This window comes from Ascaphus truei, unplaced genomic scaffold, assembly GCF_040206685.1.
Source record: "Ascaphus truei isolate aAscTru1 unplaced genomic scaffold, aAscTru1.hap1 HAP1_SCAFFOLD_628, whole genome shotgun sequence".
NCBI lineage: Eukaryota > Metazoa > Chordata > Amphibia > Anura > Ascaphidae > Ascaphus > Ascaphus truei.
This window is the reverse complement of record NW_027456961.1, coordinates 116,007-135,000: the sequence shown is the minus strand read 5'-3', so window position 1 is coordinate 135,000 and position 18,994 is coordinate 116,007. Positions and strand designations below refer to the sequence as shown.

Genomic DNA, 18,994 nt, shown 5'->3' with positions numbered 1-18,994 from the left:
AAACATGGCCAAGGCCTTAGACTTGTGTTATGGCTTTATAGTGATTTCATGTAACTTCATTCCCACGTGACTTCAATTTCGAAGCAGCACTGCCACCCTGTGGAGTAACTGTCAGCTTCAGACATTTCTACTGGAGGATTTGTGTTTGCTGAACTTGTTTCCCCGGTCTGCGTTTCTTCCCCGTGTCACCTCATGCAGGGTAAATTAGAAATAAAAGCAAATTTATAAAACAGGGATATTTATTCAAAAAAATACTGATGAATGTAGTTGATCATACACATCTAAATATTACAAATGAATTACATTTACAGACATATAGATGCAGACACAACATAATTAAATACATGAAATAGATGGCACACAAATGTGTTCGTGTGAGTTGGGCAATACTAGGCAAAGCAAATGTGATCACAGTTTTAATGAGATAAACTTCCAACCAATCCCATTACCACGCGGCCTTTTTTTATAAACAATAACGGCTATCACTGAGCCAATCAGAATAAAGACTTTTTCAGCCAATCAAAATCAAGGAACGTCTTCCAGTGCAATTCACTTTCTCCCCTCATGGGGTGTCTGTGGTTTTCACTCAGGTCCGCTCATACTGCATATAAGCAGCAGCTTTACCGCAATTACCTCATTCGCTTCTTGTTTTGACACTTTGCAGAATGACTGGTCGCGGCAAAGGAGGAAAAGGGCTCGGGAAAGGAGGTGCCAAGAGGCACAGGAAGGTTCTTCGTGACAACATCCAAGGCATTACCAAGCCAGCTATCCGCCGCCTGGCTCGCAGAGGAGGAGTGAAGCGCATCTCCGGTCTCATCTATGAAGAGACCCGTGGGGTGCTCAAGGTTTTCCTGGAGAATGTGATCCGGGACGCGGTCACCTACACCGAGCACGCTAAGAGGAAGACAGTCACCGCTATGGACGTGGTGTATGCTCTCAAGCGCCAGGGCCGCACTCTCTATGGATTCGGAGGCTAAACGGTGACACTTCTTACCAACTGATGATACGGAATTCACATTCATTTAACCCAAAGGCTCTTTTAAGGGCCACCCACATTCTCCTGTATAGAGCTCTGGTTACACCGCCATCTTATTCTTACCCGTTTTCATGTTGCTGTCTCTGACGGGACTCAATATTTCATATTGGAAACGGGTTAGAGAAATACAATTCACTACAAAACCACCCATATTGTGACAGCATTTTGTTACAGCGCTTTATGTACGATTCTTTTATATAAACTTTGCTATACTCCCTTCATGCTATTAACTGCTCATTCATAAAGCAAACTACAAATATTGGTTTCACTTTTTGATATAACTTCTCTGAATTAGAAGTGCCTGCACTTGACAGATTTAAATACGTGATTTTAATTGCTCGATCCATATACACATTTTTTTACATTGCACATTGGTACAATCTGCAAAAGAAAATGTATCTGATAAATGCCTTATCTGTATTGATTTTAACCGCTATGAAAACAATTACATTTTTATAGACTTGCATAAAACAATGACAATGTTTGAGCATTCATTCATTATTATTTTGCTGTCTTTTCTGCTCTTAAAACAGAATCCCCAATGCAAATTTTTCATAAAATAGTCACTCCTTTTATATTCCATTAAATAGTCCCATATATTGGGCATCATGTATCAGCTTTTGATGAGAAAAAAATGCAATCGGATTTTCTTTAGCACTTTCTGTGACTTTTATGATTCTTTGTCACAACTGTAAATCTCATACATATTGATCACGTTTTTTGGTTTTATGATCATAAATACAACCCCGCATTTCATGTGTAAAACACTCGGTTTGGGGATCTCGGAACAATTATACAGAGAAGGTAAAAAGGCGCCAAAGCTTTACTATCTGTCATTCAAACAAAGACCACACGGTGGCAGTATTGTTTTGGAAATGATCTGGATTCTGGAGACCTGGATTTTTCACAATGATCTGAATCAAAGTTTCACCTCCAGATATTTGTGATAAATACGTTTTGCGGATTCCCTTTAATATAATTAGTGAATTAAGTTGAAAATCAACAGGACTCTAGCATCACTTCTTAAATCGCACAAATATGTGACTGATGTGGGGGCTGAAACTGCCAAAGATGCCACATTTCCCACACAATCTATACAGGGAAAACACAGCAGCACCAAAATAAAGGCAGCAAAACACACACACACGTGTGTAACTCACATTAACATGAAACACTTGGGGTCTTCCTTACTTTTGTGAACAATGTTTCTAAATCAATCTGTTCAATTAATTCAATGATCCTTTTTTTTTATTTCAGTCACACTTTATCTCAAAGATTATCCCGGAGACCAGAACGTAACCCCGGGATCAAGGCACCAGAACGGACAAAGCGTTTCAATAAAGAGAATGTATTCTGTCCGTATCCAGCCCAGCACAAACTCACAAACCCCTTACACTCCCCAAAACAGGGAATACAGGGAATTCTAGGTGCCAGGCGCCACTTCCAAGGCTCCCCAGGGTTTGCTCCCACTCCTGTGGGGTTTGAGACTGCAGAGCTTTCAAACCTGTTTGCTTTCTGAGACTCTGTCCCGCAGCACGGAACCGTTTTCACATCTCCCGCTGGATGAAGCTCCCAGCGACGTGTGAAGGTGTCTCTGGCGCAGCCTTGGGGCGCACCGCTTAGTTCCCTGCACGCTGGGATCACACTGACCCTGAGCGCTGCTGGGTTCCCCTTACATACAGTCCCCGCTGCTATAGGAAATCGCTGTAGATGGAGCCGCGACCATCATGTGTGGATACTGCATGGGAGACAGGACGTGAGGTCACATCTGCATTGGCCAATCATGGCTGGGCGCGGGGTGGGTGAAAGTTAAAGGGCTTTTGGAGAAATATGAAGGTCCCTGTGGGAGCAGCGCCTGTCAGTGGGAGCAGCACCTGTCAGTGGGAGCAGCGCCTGTCAGTGGGAGCGGCGCCTGTCAGTGGGAGCGGCGCCTGTCAGTGGGAGCGGCGCCTGTCAGTGGGATCGGCGCCTGTCAGTGGGAGCAGCGCCTCTCAGTGGGAGCAGCGCCTGTCAGTGGGAGCAGCGCCTGTCAGTGGGAGCAGCGCCTGTCAGTGGGAGCAGCGCCTGTCAGTGGGAGCCTGCCCCTCTCCCTCCACTCCAAGCAATAGCAGTTCTCCGGACATGTGGGCTGCTCAGTGGGATTCTCAGCCCAATGTACAGACCTTGGCTATGCTTTATATATGCACACACAGTGTATACTTTGGTACAGTTTACAACACGAGAGTAAACAATTACAGTTACAGGGTATGGAAGGGGTTGCACGGCACATTAAACTGGGGCAGCTCTAGGGTCTGGTGACCAGATGAGCCCCAGGAAAGGACAGGTATGTGGGAGGGACGGGGTCCAGAATAATACAGGTTAAGCCTGGTCCCAGGGGTGTGTACTGAGGCCTGGGGAACTGTGATTGTGTCCACACACATCAGGCACTCTGATGGGTCACCACCCTATCTCCATGATTTGCTATGGAGACAGGAATCTAGAAACGGGGTGGCAGATATCAATTCCACAGATCATTTCTGGACTGGCGTGGAGATGGACTAAATGGTATTCTCTGATGTCATGCCAGAGACACCCAAGACAAGGCTGTGTGCTTTTCTGAAGCAGAAGATTTAAACTTGCCTGCTTGCAACTTGTTTTCAGCACTGCCGGAATTCCTGATCCTCTACAGAGTGGAAGCTGCTCCGGGTAAGCCATTTCTGTGGCACTGGGCACCTAGGACTGCTAGGATTCCCCCTGTATTCCCTGGTTGGTGCGAGTATAGCTCTGTTAGGAGATTATGTGCTGTGTCTGATGGCTACTGCTGAAATAAACACCTCTTTATTTGATCGCTGTGTCCTGTCTGGCACGTGATCCAGTGAAAGAGTCCTGGTCTGCTGTGGCAACTATTGTTAGTAAGCAATATGTAACGAGAACTATGCTCCCCTCCTTACTATCCGGCGTGACCTGTTTCATATACTCTTTGATAAAGGGCTGCATAGCCTGAAACGCGTCAGAGTGTGTTTTGTCTCCCCCCTGTTTATACCATGCTTTAATAAATAATTATTTTTAACCTTCCAACTGCTTGTGCTGGCCCCATTCCTCAGCTGTGCTCCGCTGCAAATCTTTGGATTTCAAGCTGTTGTGTATGTATTCTGCGTGACGCACGCACCAATGGAGTGAAGATTATACTAGTGAGTATTGTGATTTCCCATTCTATGGATTCAAGGGGACTTCTAGACCGGTACAGTGCAGCAGGTAAGAGTGTTTATTTTTCTTGTGAGGTAGAATTAGGCATTAAACAGTCCCTCACCAAAATACATTATTTTTGATTATACACTCCTGCGTTTGCACTGGGTCCAATACTACTATTATTGTATATATAGTTCTCCATATCCTGATCATTACATGTACCAATTATTGGTGTATCTCATCCGCTGAAGCGCTGATTTTGGGATTTTATCCCACCTCTCTACTGTTTCATATATTGTTCTCATTCTTGCTCGCCCAATACTCAAAACACATTGTTCCCTCCCTCAGTGCCTTGGTTTGATTGTCCACTTCTCAAGTGTTTCAAGATTGACCTAATTCTTGTTGTAATAGTTTGTGGGTTGCTCCCTTCCCCAGTGGTCCCACTCTGTATTATTTCCCGCCTCTACTTCCATGGCATTCCCAGTGCTTGGTTTCAAGTACTAAGCAAAGTAGTGTCCCTCAATTATTCCTAATCTATTGTAGTGAGGAGATTGGCCCCTTCCCCTTTGTTTCCTAATCAGATTGTTCCCTTTCAAAGTGTTCATAATCCATTGTTCCCCAGTGATTTCCTAATTCATTGTTCCCATCCACAATGCTTCCAAAATCGGATTGTCCCCTTCCCAGTGCTCTCAAAATTTACAACTCCTCTCGCAAATACTAACACATGACTGTCCTTATTAAAATGATTCTCCCATTAACTGTACCTGTAAAACCCTACATAGATTGCTCCATTATTAACTGACACCTCCATTAATTATCCCCATTAAAATTACCACTAACCCTTGATGAACTACCACTGTACAACCCAACCTCACAAACCATAATCAGTCCATCACCAACTATCCTCTCCTCCGCCTCATCCTATCACAGCCTCACATAATAAAGGGGAAGCTCGGCTCGCTGCCCCAAAACTGTGTGTAATGGCTGCCTCTGTGATACTCATTTGGCCTGTTTATAATGTATTGAGTGGTAACTTCTTCCAGAAAAGAGCTAATCACTGTGTGATCCCGGGGGATGTGTGTAAAGGTTCTGGTCTCCTGTGACAGGCTTTTTATCTGGTGGATAGTAATGGACATCACTTGGCCCAGTTCTTAATCTCTTGCGGGACTTTCATTTCTGAGTAGTTCGTGATTTCAAGACCGCAGGACCGATAGTTCCACACATAATGAGCATAGTCCAGTGCACCTCTCACCGGAGTTCTATTGTGCCCAGTTCAGGGCTCTGGACAAAGGAGGCGGGGCACCTACATGGAGTTCAACTCCTGGCTAGACCTTCACAGCCCTCGGTGGGTAGCCAGATGCAGAGTCACCTCGCTCCTAGACAGGATGGACATCGTCATCCGTGAACAGTTTTTGCCCAAATGTGTACCGGAGGTGCGGGAGTGGGTCATAGAGCATAAGCCGAGAATGCACCAGACGACCGCCATGATGGCAGATGAATTTGTGACCATGCGGCCACAGTTGGAGAAGTGGGTCCTGACCCCCGATCCAGTGCCAGCGACAACACCACCTAATGTAGCTGACCCTCCCAAGGCCACTAAGCTGGGATGGAACAAGTGGAGTGCCGGAGGTGCTGCAGCCAAAGCCTGCAGAGTTTGCCCATGAGCGCCGGTGCTACCAGTGCAATTGGCTAGGCCATCTGCGGGTGGACTGCCCCAACCCACCCTGCTCCAGTAACCCCAATATGGGGCAATGCTCACAAGCAGCGAGACCAATCCCCTACGTGAGATTGGCCCCAAAAGCATAGCAAGTGGAGGCCGTGCAGAATGTGCAGCAGCAGACCTAGCAGCAGCAGTCAACGATGCAGAAGTGGATCTGGAGGGACATGGAATCGCAGCCATCGGGCTGGAATCCAATGATGTCCGCCAACAATATTTGTGCCCTTTTACCAGAGGCCATCTCCGGGTGGCCTGCCTGATGGACACTGGTGTTACGGTAATCTGGTGCAACCTGATATGGTCAGCCCAGAGAAACTTCTCCAAGGCACGGGGATGCCGGTGAGAATGCTGGACAGAGCCCCCAAGTTATTGCGAGTTGCCCCGGTGTTACTTGATCAGGGCACTAGTAGAGGAGTCTGGGATGTCACAGTGTAACCCGGCTTGGACACCAACATCCTGCAGGGCAATGACTTGGGGCACTTTATTTGCTCCTACACTGAGGAGAATGCACCAGTGGCTGCGGTCACCCCGAGCAAAAGTCAGGCAGTTGCCCAGGTGGAAGTGCCTTTGGCATTGCCGCACACCACCCCAATTATCTCTCCCCAGCTTTTGGAGCCAAAGAGAGCTGAAGTCCCGCTGGACACCAAGCAGGTAAGCCAGCACAAGCCAGACATTTGTCCCGAACCCTGTCCCAACATTTCCCCTGACTGTTTGACAGGGCCAACCTACCAGAACTGAGCCAGGAGTTCATGGACATTGTGTGATCGGACCCCAAACTGGAGGGCATGATACTTTGGGCGACCGAGTCTGACTCCAAGGGTGTGTCCCATCGGTTCCTTTGGCACCACAGTGTCTCATAACAGGAATCCAAGAGTGCTCTGGTCAGATCAGGGACATTAAGGCGACAGATAGTTGTTACTCATGAATATAGGGCACAGTTGATGCAGATATCCCATGTGATCCTGCTGGTAGGGGCATCAGATAGTCACTCATACTAGAGCCCGGCTACTACAGACTTTCTACTCACCGGCGTCATGACAGGAGGTATTGGTGTTCTGCCATAACTGTAATCCCTGCCACCTAGTGGGCAAGTCGAGTAACCACACAAAGGCTCCCCTGAGACCGCTACTGGTGATCGGTGAGTCCTTCCAGCGTGTAGCTGTAAATATAGTGGATCCGCACATGATCCCAGTTGCTCTATCCTTGATTGAAGTACGTCAATTGGCAGAGTCTTTGATTGAGATATTCACTAGGGTAGGTTTCCCAAGTGAGATCCTGGCTGATCCGGGGGCACAGTGCATGTCCGAACTGCTCCAATGTCTCTTGGCAATGTGCGAGGTCAAATCTCTCTGTACAGCCCCCTACCATTCCCAAACGAATGGATTATGTGAGCGGTTCAATGGGACCTTAATGTCAATGTTGCAAGCATTTGTGGAAGCTGAAAGGGTGAGACTGACAAGCTCACTTACATCACCTGCTATTCGCGTATCTAGAGGTGCCAAAGGAGTTTACCATCCGTTCCCCCTTCAAGCACCTCTATGGGTGCCATGTCCGTGGACCACTCAATCTGTTTCATAAGGGCTGGGAGGGGGAGATACTGATGCTTATGTGCTACATTACATGGTGGGGCTCAGGGACCAGATAGAGGAACACATGGGGTTGGCACAGGCTAAACTTGAGGCAGCTCAGATCAGGCAATAGCGCTGGTATGATAGGAGTTTCCGTAGTAGAGAATTAATCCCAGGGCAGCAGGTGCTTGTACTGAAGCCCACTTGGCAGAACAAGCTACTTTCCGCCTGGGCGGGCCCGTACACGGTTCACCGGCGGGTGCATGAGTGTAATTATGTGGTAAACCAGGATCCAGAGGCAGGTAGGCACATAACATACCACATCAATATGCTAAAGGAGTATCACAAGAGCGGGCCGGAGGTGTTTGCTATTTGTAGCCCGCTGCTGGGTGATCCGGCAAGCCAGGCTCTGCCCGATCTCCTGGGAGAAACCCGGCAGGGAGGCTTAGTGGAGCAGGTGGAGATGGGTCCCCAACTCGCGGTTCCCAAGCTGGTGCGGGAGATGCTAGAGCAGTACCAGGTCATTTTTACAGATAATCAGGGCATTACCCATCTAACCGATCACCCGGTCAACACCGGGGATCATTGACCACTCCTCAAGAAGCGTAATGGATCTCTGCGGAGGTAAAGTGGAGCATTAAGGGGGAGGTTGAGGAGATGATGGCATTAGGGGTAATTTATCTTGCTCAGTGTCCTTGGACTTCACCGGTATTCGTGGTGCCAAGGAGGGTGGGACCACTTGGTTCTGTGTAAAATAACGTCAGCTTAATACTCAGACCGTGGCAAATGCCTATCCTTTGTCCCACATGGATGAGCTCTTAGATGAGCTCATCGGGGCCAGGTATCTGGCCATCATGAATCTGTACAGATTCCATTGACCCAGCAGGCGTAGGAAAGGTCGGCTTTCATCATCCTTGGCTTGTAAGAATTTTTGGTCATGTCATTTGTGATGAAGGAAACGCCGGCCACGTTCTAGCGCCTTGTCAACCGGTTGCTGGAATGGATTAAGGGCTATGTTAGGGCTTATCTGGACTACTTAGCCATTTGTATTAATGACTGGTACACTCATCTGGTTAATGTAGCAGCAGTCCTAGATAGGATCAGGAAGGCTGGCCTGACACTAAAGCCATCCAAATGCCAAGTCGGCATGGCGGGGGTATTGTACCGCAGCTACCGGGTAGGCCGGGGACATCTCAAGCCTGAGCCCACGAAAGTTGTGTCAATAGTAGACTGGCCGGTCCCCCACACTATAAAGCAGGTAATCACTTTTATAAGTACCACCAGCTACTATAGAATGTTTTTGCCCCAGTATAGTGCCCTGGCTCAAGCCATGACTGATTTAACAAAGAAGATGCTGTTGGTGCTAGTTGCCTGGTCTCCTGAGTGTGGGCAGCGTTAAAGGCTTTCAAAGATGCTCGAGCCAGTGCTCTGATCCTGGTGGTCCTCGATAACATCAAGCGATTCTTGGTGCAAACCAATGCTTCAACTTATGGCATCAGTGCTGTGCTAAGCCAGGTAGGTGAGGATTGCAGCGAGGATACGTTCACCTACCTAAGCTGCAAGCTGTTGCCTTGGGAGGTCACCTATGACACAATCGAGAAAGAGGATCTGGACAATGTGTGGGTTCTCAAGATGTTATAAGTCATGTTTACGGGAAGCCTTTCACTGTCATCACTGATTGCAACCCTCTTAGCTTGTTGCAGCGGGTGTAAGGTGAAAATGGGAAGTTGGTGTGTCCTCCAGGAGTTTAATTTTACCATTCAACACAAAAAAGTGCAATGAGCACAGCAACGCCAATAGTCATTCCCAGCACGATGATCCCAGCCCCGACAAACGGACTTCCAGGTTCTTCAGCCTTGGAGAGACACCTGATGGGGTAGCTTTCCCAGAGCCTTCATCTTAAAGGGGGATATTTGATGGTATGGGGTAGCCAACCTCACATAATAAAGATGAAGCCCGGCTGGATACCCCAAAACTGTGTGTAATAGCCACCTCGGTGAGGCTCGTTTGGCCTGTGTATAATGTATTGTGTGTAACCTCTTCCAGAAAAGAGCTAATCACTGTGTAATCTCTAGAAGGGGGAAACGGTAGGAATTGGGAACAGGGATTGTATCGGTAAAAAAGGCACTTTTGTGCCTTTTAGTAGTATGTTCCCCATACATTTAGTAAGGCAGCCAGCACTGCCTTTTGTTTTGCTTGCATTTCGGAGAAAAGCTGCTTTGTGACAGAAGGTGGGGTCGGTGTGAGTATGAGGACAATGGTGAGCAGGGAAGGGATGGTAATCAGGTCCGGGAAACTGGTTCTCGTTGGTGCAAAGACTTTATTCACATGAGAGGCTGAGGTGCCTACCCAGCGGGATGTATGGGGCTGGCTAGTTCAACCGTTGCCGGGTCTGAGTCCCATAGGCACAATTTCCATTGGCTATTTCAAATTTCCCACTCGCTAGACCCTCCCTACTCGAGGGGCGGTCAAGAGTGACTAAGCCGGCCCCCTCCTCTGATTTGTACAGCCGGACAAGACATCGTCCTCCGATTGGCTGGTTGCCCCTACTCCATGAAAAGTATAGGAGCCCGAGAGCTATGTAAGGGGAGAAGCTGATCAGAGTACCAGACAAGTTTTGAAGCTGATCAGACAGGCGACTGGCGGGGTTTTAAATAGTGCTATTGGGACAATAGCACTGAGAAGGAGCTGTACAGGGCAAATCTACTGAAGCAGTCCCCTGCACCTAGTTGAGGCTAGATTCTTCTCCCTCAGACCCTAGTTGGCGAAGTGTGTTAACAATTCTGGTCTCCCGTGACAGGCTTCTTCCCCAAGCTGCGTGGGAAAGATATGGAAGCCTATCAAGCAATGGTTTGGGAGGATGCTGGTGACTACCAGGTGGTAAAAGCACTGCTCTGGTCTCAGTATGAGATCACGCCCGAGACTTACTGGACCCAGTTTCATGCCATGCACAAGGGGTCCACGGATTTGCACACTGACTCTGTGGCCCGGTCAGCCCATCATGCAAAGAGGTGAGTAACTGTGTGTTCAGTGAGTACCTTCAATGTATTCCTTATCTTAATCGTGAAGGAGCAATTTGTACTCAAACATTTCCCGGAGGTGAGTGAATGCATTATGGATGGCAAACCATCAATGGCTCAGCAAACTGCCAAGATTACGTATGAGTTCATGGTGGCTCGACTCCTATTCTGGCAACAACCCCAACCGAGTGTTCCAGTTCCTGGCCACCAACCTCCTCGGCACACATAAACCCCAAGGTCCGATGCATATTTGTGGAGCTGCCCAGTGCCCCCTAGTTCCAGAACCCGACCACCAAGTTTACCCATAAGAGGCAATGCTTTGGTTTCAACAGGGCGTGCCACCTGAGGGTGGTTTGCCCCACTGCACTTTGAACCGATCAACCTGCGATGGGACCCACAACCCAGCTCCTGATATAAACGCCAGGGTAAGTCACATTCCCATGCTCAAGCAATAGCAGGTGACCCACCATATTACCCAGGCAACCCAGGTCCCAGTCTCCGAGGCTGCCGAGATTGCTGCCTGTGCTGCAACACAAAGAGGAGCCACCATTGGGCTAGAGCAGATCATTGTGCGGTTGCAATATTTGTGCCCTTATACCATCAGCACTATGATGGTGGCCAGCCAGTTGAACCCTGGCACGGTCATCACTCTTGTCCAACCTGATATGTTTGGGCCAGAGCATCTGCCACCTGTCCGATGGTGCCCCTAAGTCCCTGCAGGTGGCCCGTGTTTTCATCGATTTGATCATGGCCCAGAGCATCCGTAATGGCAGAGACCTCCCAGGCCATAACACCAACATGTTGTTGGGAACTGATTAGGGCAATTTTATGTGCCACTAATAGGGGTAGAGTGTGTCCGTCGAGTGTGCCCTATTGTGGGAGTGAAACATGTTACTGTGTTTCTCTGGTTGCCAATAACTATGTTTTTACCACACCCTCTTTATCTGTTCCTGCTCGTGGTGCGACGCTATCCTTGGCTCTTTGCCAATTTTATTTCCCATTGTGGCTGTGACCTGCTGTCAGACTTGAGACCTTGCCACCTCTGACACTATGTTTGTTCAGGGTCCCAAGAATGAAACCATCACTCCCCGGACATTGGAGTTCATCCCTTGGATGTCCTGGAGGAGACCAGTAACGTAAGCTGGGTGTAACCTGACCAAACTGACAACCCTATCCCTGCCAGTATGACTAGGGCCAATGAGCCAGAGCACAGTCGGCAGTTCCGCAATACCTTGCTGTCAGATCAGAGCTTAGACGGCATGTGGCAGCACGCTGCCAAACCGGTCATTGAGTCCAGATCCGATTGGCTTGTGAGTGCCGCCAGCTCCCATACAGGGAACAGAGCCCAGGGACTCCGGACTGGCCATGGACGGGGGTATTAAAACATGTAATAAGTAATGTGTTGGGGCTCAGAATAAACTGGTGCACGCTTTGTAGAGAGTATTTTCATTGCCTGCCACATTTAGCTACAACTGATTGTGTGTTAAGTGCACAATTTTGTTTTCCTTATAATAAATATAATAATAATAATAATAATAATAAATAGACCTGAGACTCTGGTAAATAATTACATATTTTGCCTAAATTATCCAGTGATGTACGCACATAGATGGGATTGCAATTGAGTAATGGGTTAATATAAACATATTGAAAGTACCTTGTGCAGGAGAAAGGTGAGTTGGCTAGAGTAGCCGTGTGTATTAACCCTGGTTTCATATCACATGCTCACTTGTGTGCGGTCCGTGACAGATAGTATATGGGTTTAACAATTTTTGAGAAATTGTTAAACCTTGGAACCCGTGAAACAGGTCCCACCAGAGAGGTTTTGAGCTGGGTGTTTAGTTAATATATTCATTTTCATCACTTAACACTTATTATTATTTTCACTTTCACATAGAGTTGTTAGCGCCTTTTATCACTTCTTTTCACAAGATAGTATATGGGCCACATGCTCACAGATGGACCGTACATGACATTGCTGTTCCTTAGATTTAAAAAAAAAAAAAAATGACACCAGGGACAGGTTCTGTAATTTTTAGTTTATAGCACAGAGTATATTAGTGGTACAAAAAAAAATTCAGATTATTGTTCTTGCTCATAAAGGAATTCATTTGATAAATTGTACCTCCAAAAAACTTGTGCTGTTTATTTCGAAGACCAGATGCTGTAATTATGTGTTCTGCCTTTTGGTTATTGAATCTTTCTATACCATTATGCTATTTTATTTTCTAACATGTCAACATTAATTATATTATGACTTGATTTTGCATGTTCGAGGGCAATCTGTAAACAACGTTGGTTGAATAAAATAATTTTTTTTAAATTGTTCTTGCATCAATGTTACTCACTTGTCTTTAATGATACATTATATACATTTTCAGTATAATACACCTTCATGGCTTGCGAATTTGTGTCCGATATAAAAACAGGTTTTAGCCTTTACAAGCCAAGTAATGAAGATACCGATTTCTAATCCAACAGCGCCACCGTGTGGTAAATTGTTTCAAGAATAGACTCCTAATACCAATACGTTGCGCCTTTTGTATAATCACAAACAGAAACAAACACTACTTTATAGTGTATTAGCCATGCTGCACTACTTTGTTTTAATTTAATTAGCGATGAACTAGAAACAGTTTTTTTGTTTAGCTTTATAGTTATGGTTCCAGCAAACTAAATGCATACTTTAATCAGTTCATCAATTTTATGGGATTTTTTCCGAAAAATCATCATGTCGGTAATTAAAGTTCACCCCCAAGTTATATATACAGTAGGTGCCTTTATGGTATTAAATATTGATTTGCTTTCTGCAGTGTCGTATCAAACGCATTACTGTTTCTAATGACAGAACTGACACCTCCACATACATGGACTTAATTATACATTACTTTACAAATGAAGAGAACTATTATCATAAACAATTAAAGTGACTTAGAATGGAGATAGACATATAATAAAAACATGTCCTGCAGGAAATGTGAAATACTATAACGCTTTTTTGATGTTGTGGGTGGCTCTGAAAAGAGCCTTTGTGTTGGGTATGTGGGGATCTCTGCTCCTGGTCTCGGGGTGAAGCTCACTTGCTGCTCTTGGCCGGTTTGTGGCTCTCGGTTTTCTTGGGCAGTAGCACGGCCTGGATGTTGGGCAGGACACCCCCCTGAGCGATGGTGACCCCTCCGAGCAGCCTGTTCAGCTCCTCGTCGTTCCGCACAGCGAGCTGCAGGTGCCGGGGGATGATGCGGGACTTCTTATTGTCCCGGGCGGCGTTACCGGCCAACTCCAGGATCTCAGCGGTCAGATACTCCAGCACTGCGGCCAAATAGACCGGGGCTCCGGCCCCCACACGCTGAGCATAATTTCCCTTCCGAAGCAGCCTGTGCACACGGCCGACTGGGAACTGCAGCCCAGCCCGAGATGAGCGCGTCTTGGCCTTGGCGCGAGTTTTCCCGCCTTGTTTGCCTCTTCCAGACATCGTGTATCACTCAGACAGCAGCTCGGGTAACAAGAGAAGTGACAAACCCCGCCCCCTGTGCCCTTATTTATACACTCTGACAGCAGCTGAACTCCTCTGTGATTGGTCAGTTTTGAAAACAGCCAATCAGTTCCATAATCCTGAAACCACCAATCGTCTAATTTGAAAGAAAACTGATGATGTCATAAACGGTCACATGATAAAGTCAGCCAATAGAAGAACAGAATGCTGGGGCTGCTACTTTGCATAGGACTCCTATAAATAGAGCTGCTGGGGGTTTAGGTGACATTGTTTCTCTGCTGTTTGGAGAGGAAGCATCGCCCGACATGCCTGAACCAGCCAAGTCTGCGCCAGCGGCCAAGAAGGGCTCAAGAAAGCGGTGACCAAGACCCGGAAGAAGCGTAGGAAGAGCAGGAAGGAAAGTTACGCCATCTACGTGTACAAAGTGCTGAAGCAGGTTCACCCTGACACCGGCATCTCCTCCATGGGCATCATGAACTCCTTTGTGAATGATATCTTCGAGCGCATCGCAGGGGAATCGTCCCGTCTGGCTCATTACAACAAGCGCTCGACCATCACTTCCCGGGAGATCCAGACCGCTGTGCGCCTGCTGCTGCCGGGAGAGCTGGCCAAGCACGCCGTGTCCGAGGGCACCAAGGCGGTTACCAAGTACACCAGCGCCAAGTATCCCCGATCTCATCACTGACCCACAAACACAAAGGCTCTTCTAAGAGCCACCCACTTTATCACTATAAGAGATATGCTCATATGTCATCTGTGCTCGGGATAAAAGGGAAGTGTTCTATTATACATTGCACGTTCTCAGTTATTTGCTTTTGTAGCTATTATATATTATAAAGTATCTTATGTGATGTATTTTTAGCTCTTTCTGGCTTCCTACCCAGCCACGTGTTTGCTGCACTTGTGTTGTTTTGTTAGTAAGAGGCGGGAGAACCGCAGACAAAGTGACAATCACCGAGAATCCCCTTCAGATAATCTGCAGATCACACACATCCCACAGGGTGGCGCTGCTGTGTTAGTAATGGAGTTCGTGCTCGTGAAGTGGGATTTGGGGTTAATAACCTGCGATTATTTTCCCTCGTGTACTTTTTTTGAGCCTCACTAAAATACAGATTATATGTGCACGTGTCAGAATAAGTGTGCATGAAATGATGCCCTCACACCCGCATGGTATATACCGCATCTGATCGGGGGAAAGTCCTAGTGCAGTTTGGGATTAGTAACAGACCATGCAATCCGTGTTTGCCACATGCGTTAGATACGAGCACATTCATTTGCATTATCAGAATTGGCCTTTTATAGTTTGTCGCACATTTTTTATTCCATTTACATAAATGTAACAAGTGATATTTCTCATTGTCCTGTTGGGTTGGACATTAATTTAGAAATCGGTCAAATCTGCATTAAATAGGCTGGGATGTTACATTAAAGGCTTCTATTGTCACCTTGTTCAACCTGTTATCAGGGATTGCACCTTTTTAGTATAAAAACCAGGCTGAGCAACATGTGTTCCCTCAGATTTCAGTAGCAGTTGATGTGGTTTTGTTATAACTTGTCAGAACTCTAAATCGCAAATATTTATCACGTCTTGTTTTTTTTTAATCCTAAAACCACACAAAACAAAAGCAACACAAATATACAGAGAATGTAAAAAGGGCCAAAGGATTTAATATCTGCCATTCACACACAGACCACACGGTGGCGGTATTGCTGTGGCACTAACGTGTATCCCGGAGACCTGGATTTCTCACATGATCTGAATCAGAGGTTTCACCCCCAGATAGTTCTGTGACACACTGCACGTTGTGTGGCTTCCCTTAATAGAATTGGTGTGAATTAAGTCCAAATCAATAGGACTCTGACATTGCTGCATCATTCTTGATACATTTAGGTTTAATCCCTTGAATAGCCCATAATGTAATGAAAAACATTGAGTAAAATCCTGAATTTGCAAAATGATCACTGAGCAAAACACACAAATACATGTACAGGTGCTGATACTGCCAGAGATGCCACATTCCCCATAACATCTATAGAGGGAGAAAGGCAGCAAAACACAAATGTATAACTCGCATTAATAAGAAACACTTGGGCTGTTCCTTCACTATCCCAACATCACTTGTGAAACTTTTACATCTATTCAATTTCTGTCTCTATTCTAAATCCAAGCTCCGTAATATTCATTCAAAGATCCCATGTTATTCCAGTCACATTGTTTTGCACAGTTTGGTTGCCTCATTCCTCTGCCCTTAGTTATCATTACACTCAAGGGGATCTGCCCAAAGTAATCATGGCCGCCGAGTGCATCGTCTATCATCTCTATGGTGACCGAGACTCTTTTTAATGCGCATGCGCAGTAATGTCTTCATTGCAATACATTACTATGCATGTCCCTGACTCCCAGCTTCACTTCCCCGGAACTACATCTCCCGTGATCCCCCGCGCACCGGGCTTTAGTTCGGAGGCTGCACGGTGGGTGAATGTGGTTCATGTAATAAGACGGAGGAGCAAGAGGAGAAGCAGCGGCGGCCATGTACCTAGTGCTGTGCGGAGGGGGTGGGAGGAGGTGGGGTAAGGGCTCTGTGATAGCTTTCTTATGTGACCTCATAGTTTAATGTCATCCATCATTGTCAGGAGGATAATGATTTCTCTGCTAATTAGTCTCCACAAATCCCCCACTGTAAGGTGATCCTGGTTAGGCAGCTTATCCCATCATCGTCACTACAGACACATAATGGTGAGATGGATAAGTGAATGGACTCATTATACAAATCTGTTATCTGAGATGTAGGTTTTGCCTTTTTATTTATATTTATTTTTATTTATATATTACATTTTATTTTGAATTCCTCAATGTTTCCTCTTATGGAGAAACATTGACATAACATCGTGTTTGAAACCTCTTAGAAAAAGCTGTTTATCCTTAATCACAGCAACATTGGGGAGTAGCACAACCATAAACTAGGAACCTGTGGGTGTGCAAAATATCTCCCCCTCCCCACCCCAAAATAGTGGGGTTTAAAAACTCCCAATAACACGTTTCTATTTAATTTTCCATTGTCTAGGAAACGTAACCTTGAGAAACGAGATGCCAACGGTCTACTGTACATGCAAAGCCCAGGAGAGAAACAGACGCACTCCCAGGAAAAGATCCGGCCCTCATCTCACAGCTGGTCCTGGGGAGGTGAATATTATTTGCAGGTTGTGATATCAGTCACAGGAGACAAGGACACTTAAGGCCTTGGCCATGTTTGGCGCTTGCTCGCTCTCGCTTGCTGCCGCTCGCTCTACCTGGAGCTTTTTGCTGTCCTTACAGAGGAGACAGCAAGCGCTTGGGAGGCGGGTATCACTGTGTGTGTTGGTAGCTGTCAGTGTGTGTGTCACTGGGGAACGTGTGTGTGTGTGTGTGTGTGTGTGTGTGTGTGTGTGTGTGTGTATTATATAATATTTTAAAAATTAAAAAAAAAAGACATGTTGTGAGAATAAATTATTTATTAACATTGTGCAACTTTGATAAATATATTCACGCACACACACACGCGCACACACGCACACACGCATACACATACACACACACACACACACACACACACACAATGCACACACACATGCACACACATATACATACACACAGACATACATACGCACACACGCATACACATACACACATGCATACACACACACACACACACGCACACACACACGCACACACACAATGCACACACACATGCACACACACATGCACACACATATACATACACACACACACACACACACACACACACACACACATGCATACACATACACACACACACACACACACACATGCACACACATATACATACACACACACATACACACACACACACACACACACGCACACATGCACACACACACACGCACACGCACAAAGGCACACACACACACACGTGGCAGGCAAATATATCAAAAAGTGGCGCTCCAAAATTATAAACACAGATGTGAAAAAATGTGATACTTATACAAACATGAATTAATGCTGCTTAACCCAGTGTGGGGTCGTTCTCTCGATCCCGTGGACAGTGAAGAGGTGAAGATCATCAGGAAGCGCAATGTCATGTAAAAAACAGAAGAAAATTCCCTGATGGTGCAGTATTGTGATTGATATGTGATAAATATCAAGGTGCAGTGTGCTGGATACTCACAAGTGTAGAGTGAGCAATGTTCCCATAAAGGTTTCTTTATGTGTGTCAGCCCGTTGGACCGTCAGACAGGTAAGTGGAATGGTAAGTGCTGGAGACCTTAAGTGAATAATAAAACGGACATAGTGCAGACTGTACAAAATATCTTTAAAATAAATTAAAGCGTAATTGCACAGATAACCATGTTTTTGAGGAGCAATCCACAGTTTTAACTAAAAGGTTTAGAGAGAGAAACTACAAGAGGGATGTAATAGATAGAGCATTAGCTAGAACTAAGAGTACCCCAAGAGAATCCATGCTCACACCTGCCCCAAAATTAACTGTAGAGATGGACACTATACAAGTGCCTTTTATCACACAATTCAATAAGGATGCCAGTAAGATTAATAGAATCCTTAATAACCACTGGCCGGTACTCAGAAATGACCCAATTTTGGGGGAACATTTGGCGGACAGAGTAAAAATGGTTTATAGGAGAGCACCTAATATTAAAAACTTCCTGTCCCCGAGTGCACTGAGAAATACAATTGCCAAAAAGCACACTTGGCTAGATCCCCCCAAAGGATTTTATGAATGTAAAATGTGCACTGCTTGCCAGCATAGCTCTAAAGAAGTATACAGTTTCAAATCTAATGTAACACAGAAATCTTATAAAATTAAACAGCATTTGAACTGTAGGTCCAGTCATGTCATTTACCTTGCGGAATGTGAGTGTGGCTTACAATACATTGGGAAGACCATACGCCCGCTTAGAACGCGCATATTAGAACATCTGGGTAATATAAAACGCAAACTCACAACCCACAGTGTT

The 18,994-nt window shown here is 46.0% G+C and overlaps 2 protein-coding genes across 2 annotated transcripts; one reads left to right on the top strand and one right to left on the bottom strand.

Moving 5' to 3' along the window:
• The first annotated feature begins 633 nt into the window (after positions 1 to 633).
• On the top strand, positions 634 to 1,049 carry LOC142485736 (histone H4). Its single transcript, XM_075584523.1, has one exon. The coding sequence runs from the start codon at positions 666 to 668 to the stop codon at positions 975 to 977; it is 312 nt and encodes a 103-aa protein (XP_075440638.1). The 5' UTR covers positions 634 to 665; the 3' UTR covers positions 978 to 1,049.
• An 11,570-nt stretch (positions 1,050 to 12,619) lies between these two features.
• On the bottom strand, positions 12,620 to 14,001 carry LOC142485735 (histone H2A type 1-like). Its single transcript, XM_075584522.1, has one exon. It carries the CDS (start codon positions 13,979 to 13,981, stop codon positions 13,586 to 13,588), a length of 396 nt encoding a protein of 131 aa, XP_075440637.1. The 5' UTR covers positions 13,982 to 14,001; the 3' UTR covers positions 12,620 to 13,585.
• Between the last annotated feature and the right edge of the window lie 4,993 nt (positions 14,002 to 18,994).

Excerpts from the sequence above, each read along its gene's own strand:
- LOC142485736 (XM_075584523.1), top strand. The coding sequence starts at position 666 with ATGACTGGTCGCGGCAAAGGAGGAAAAGGGCTCGGGAAAGGAGGTGCC.
- LOC142485735 (XM_075584522.1), bottom strand. The coding sequence starts at position 13,981 with ATGTCTGGAAGAGGCAAACAAGGCGGGAAAACTCGCGCCAAGGCCAAG.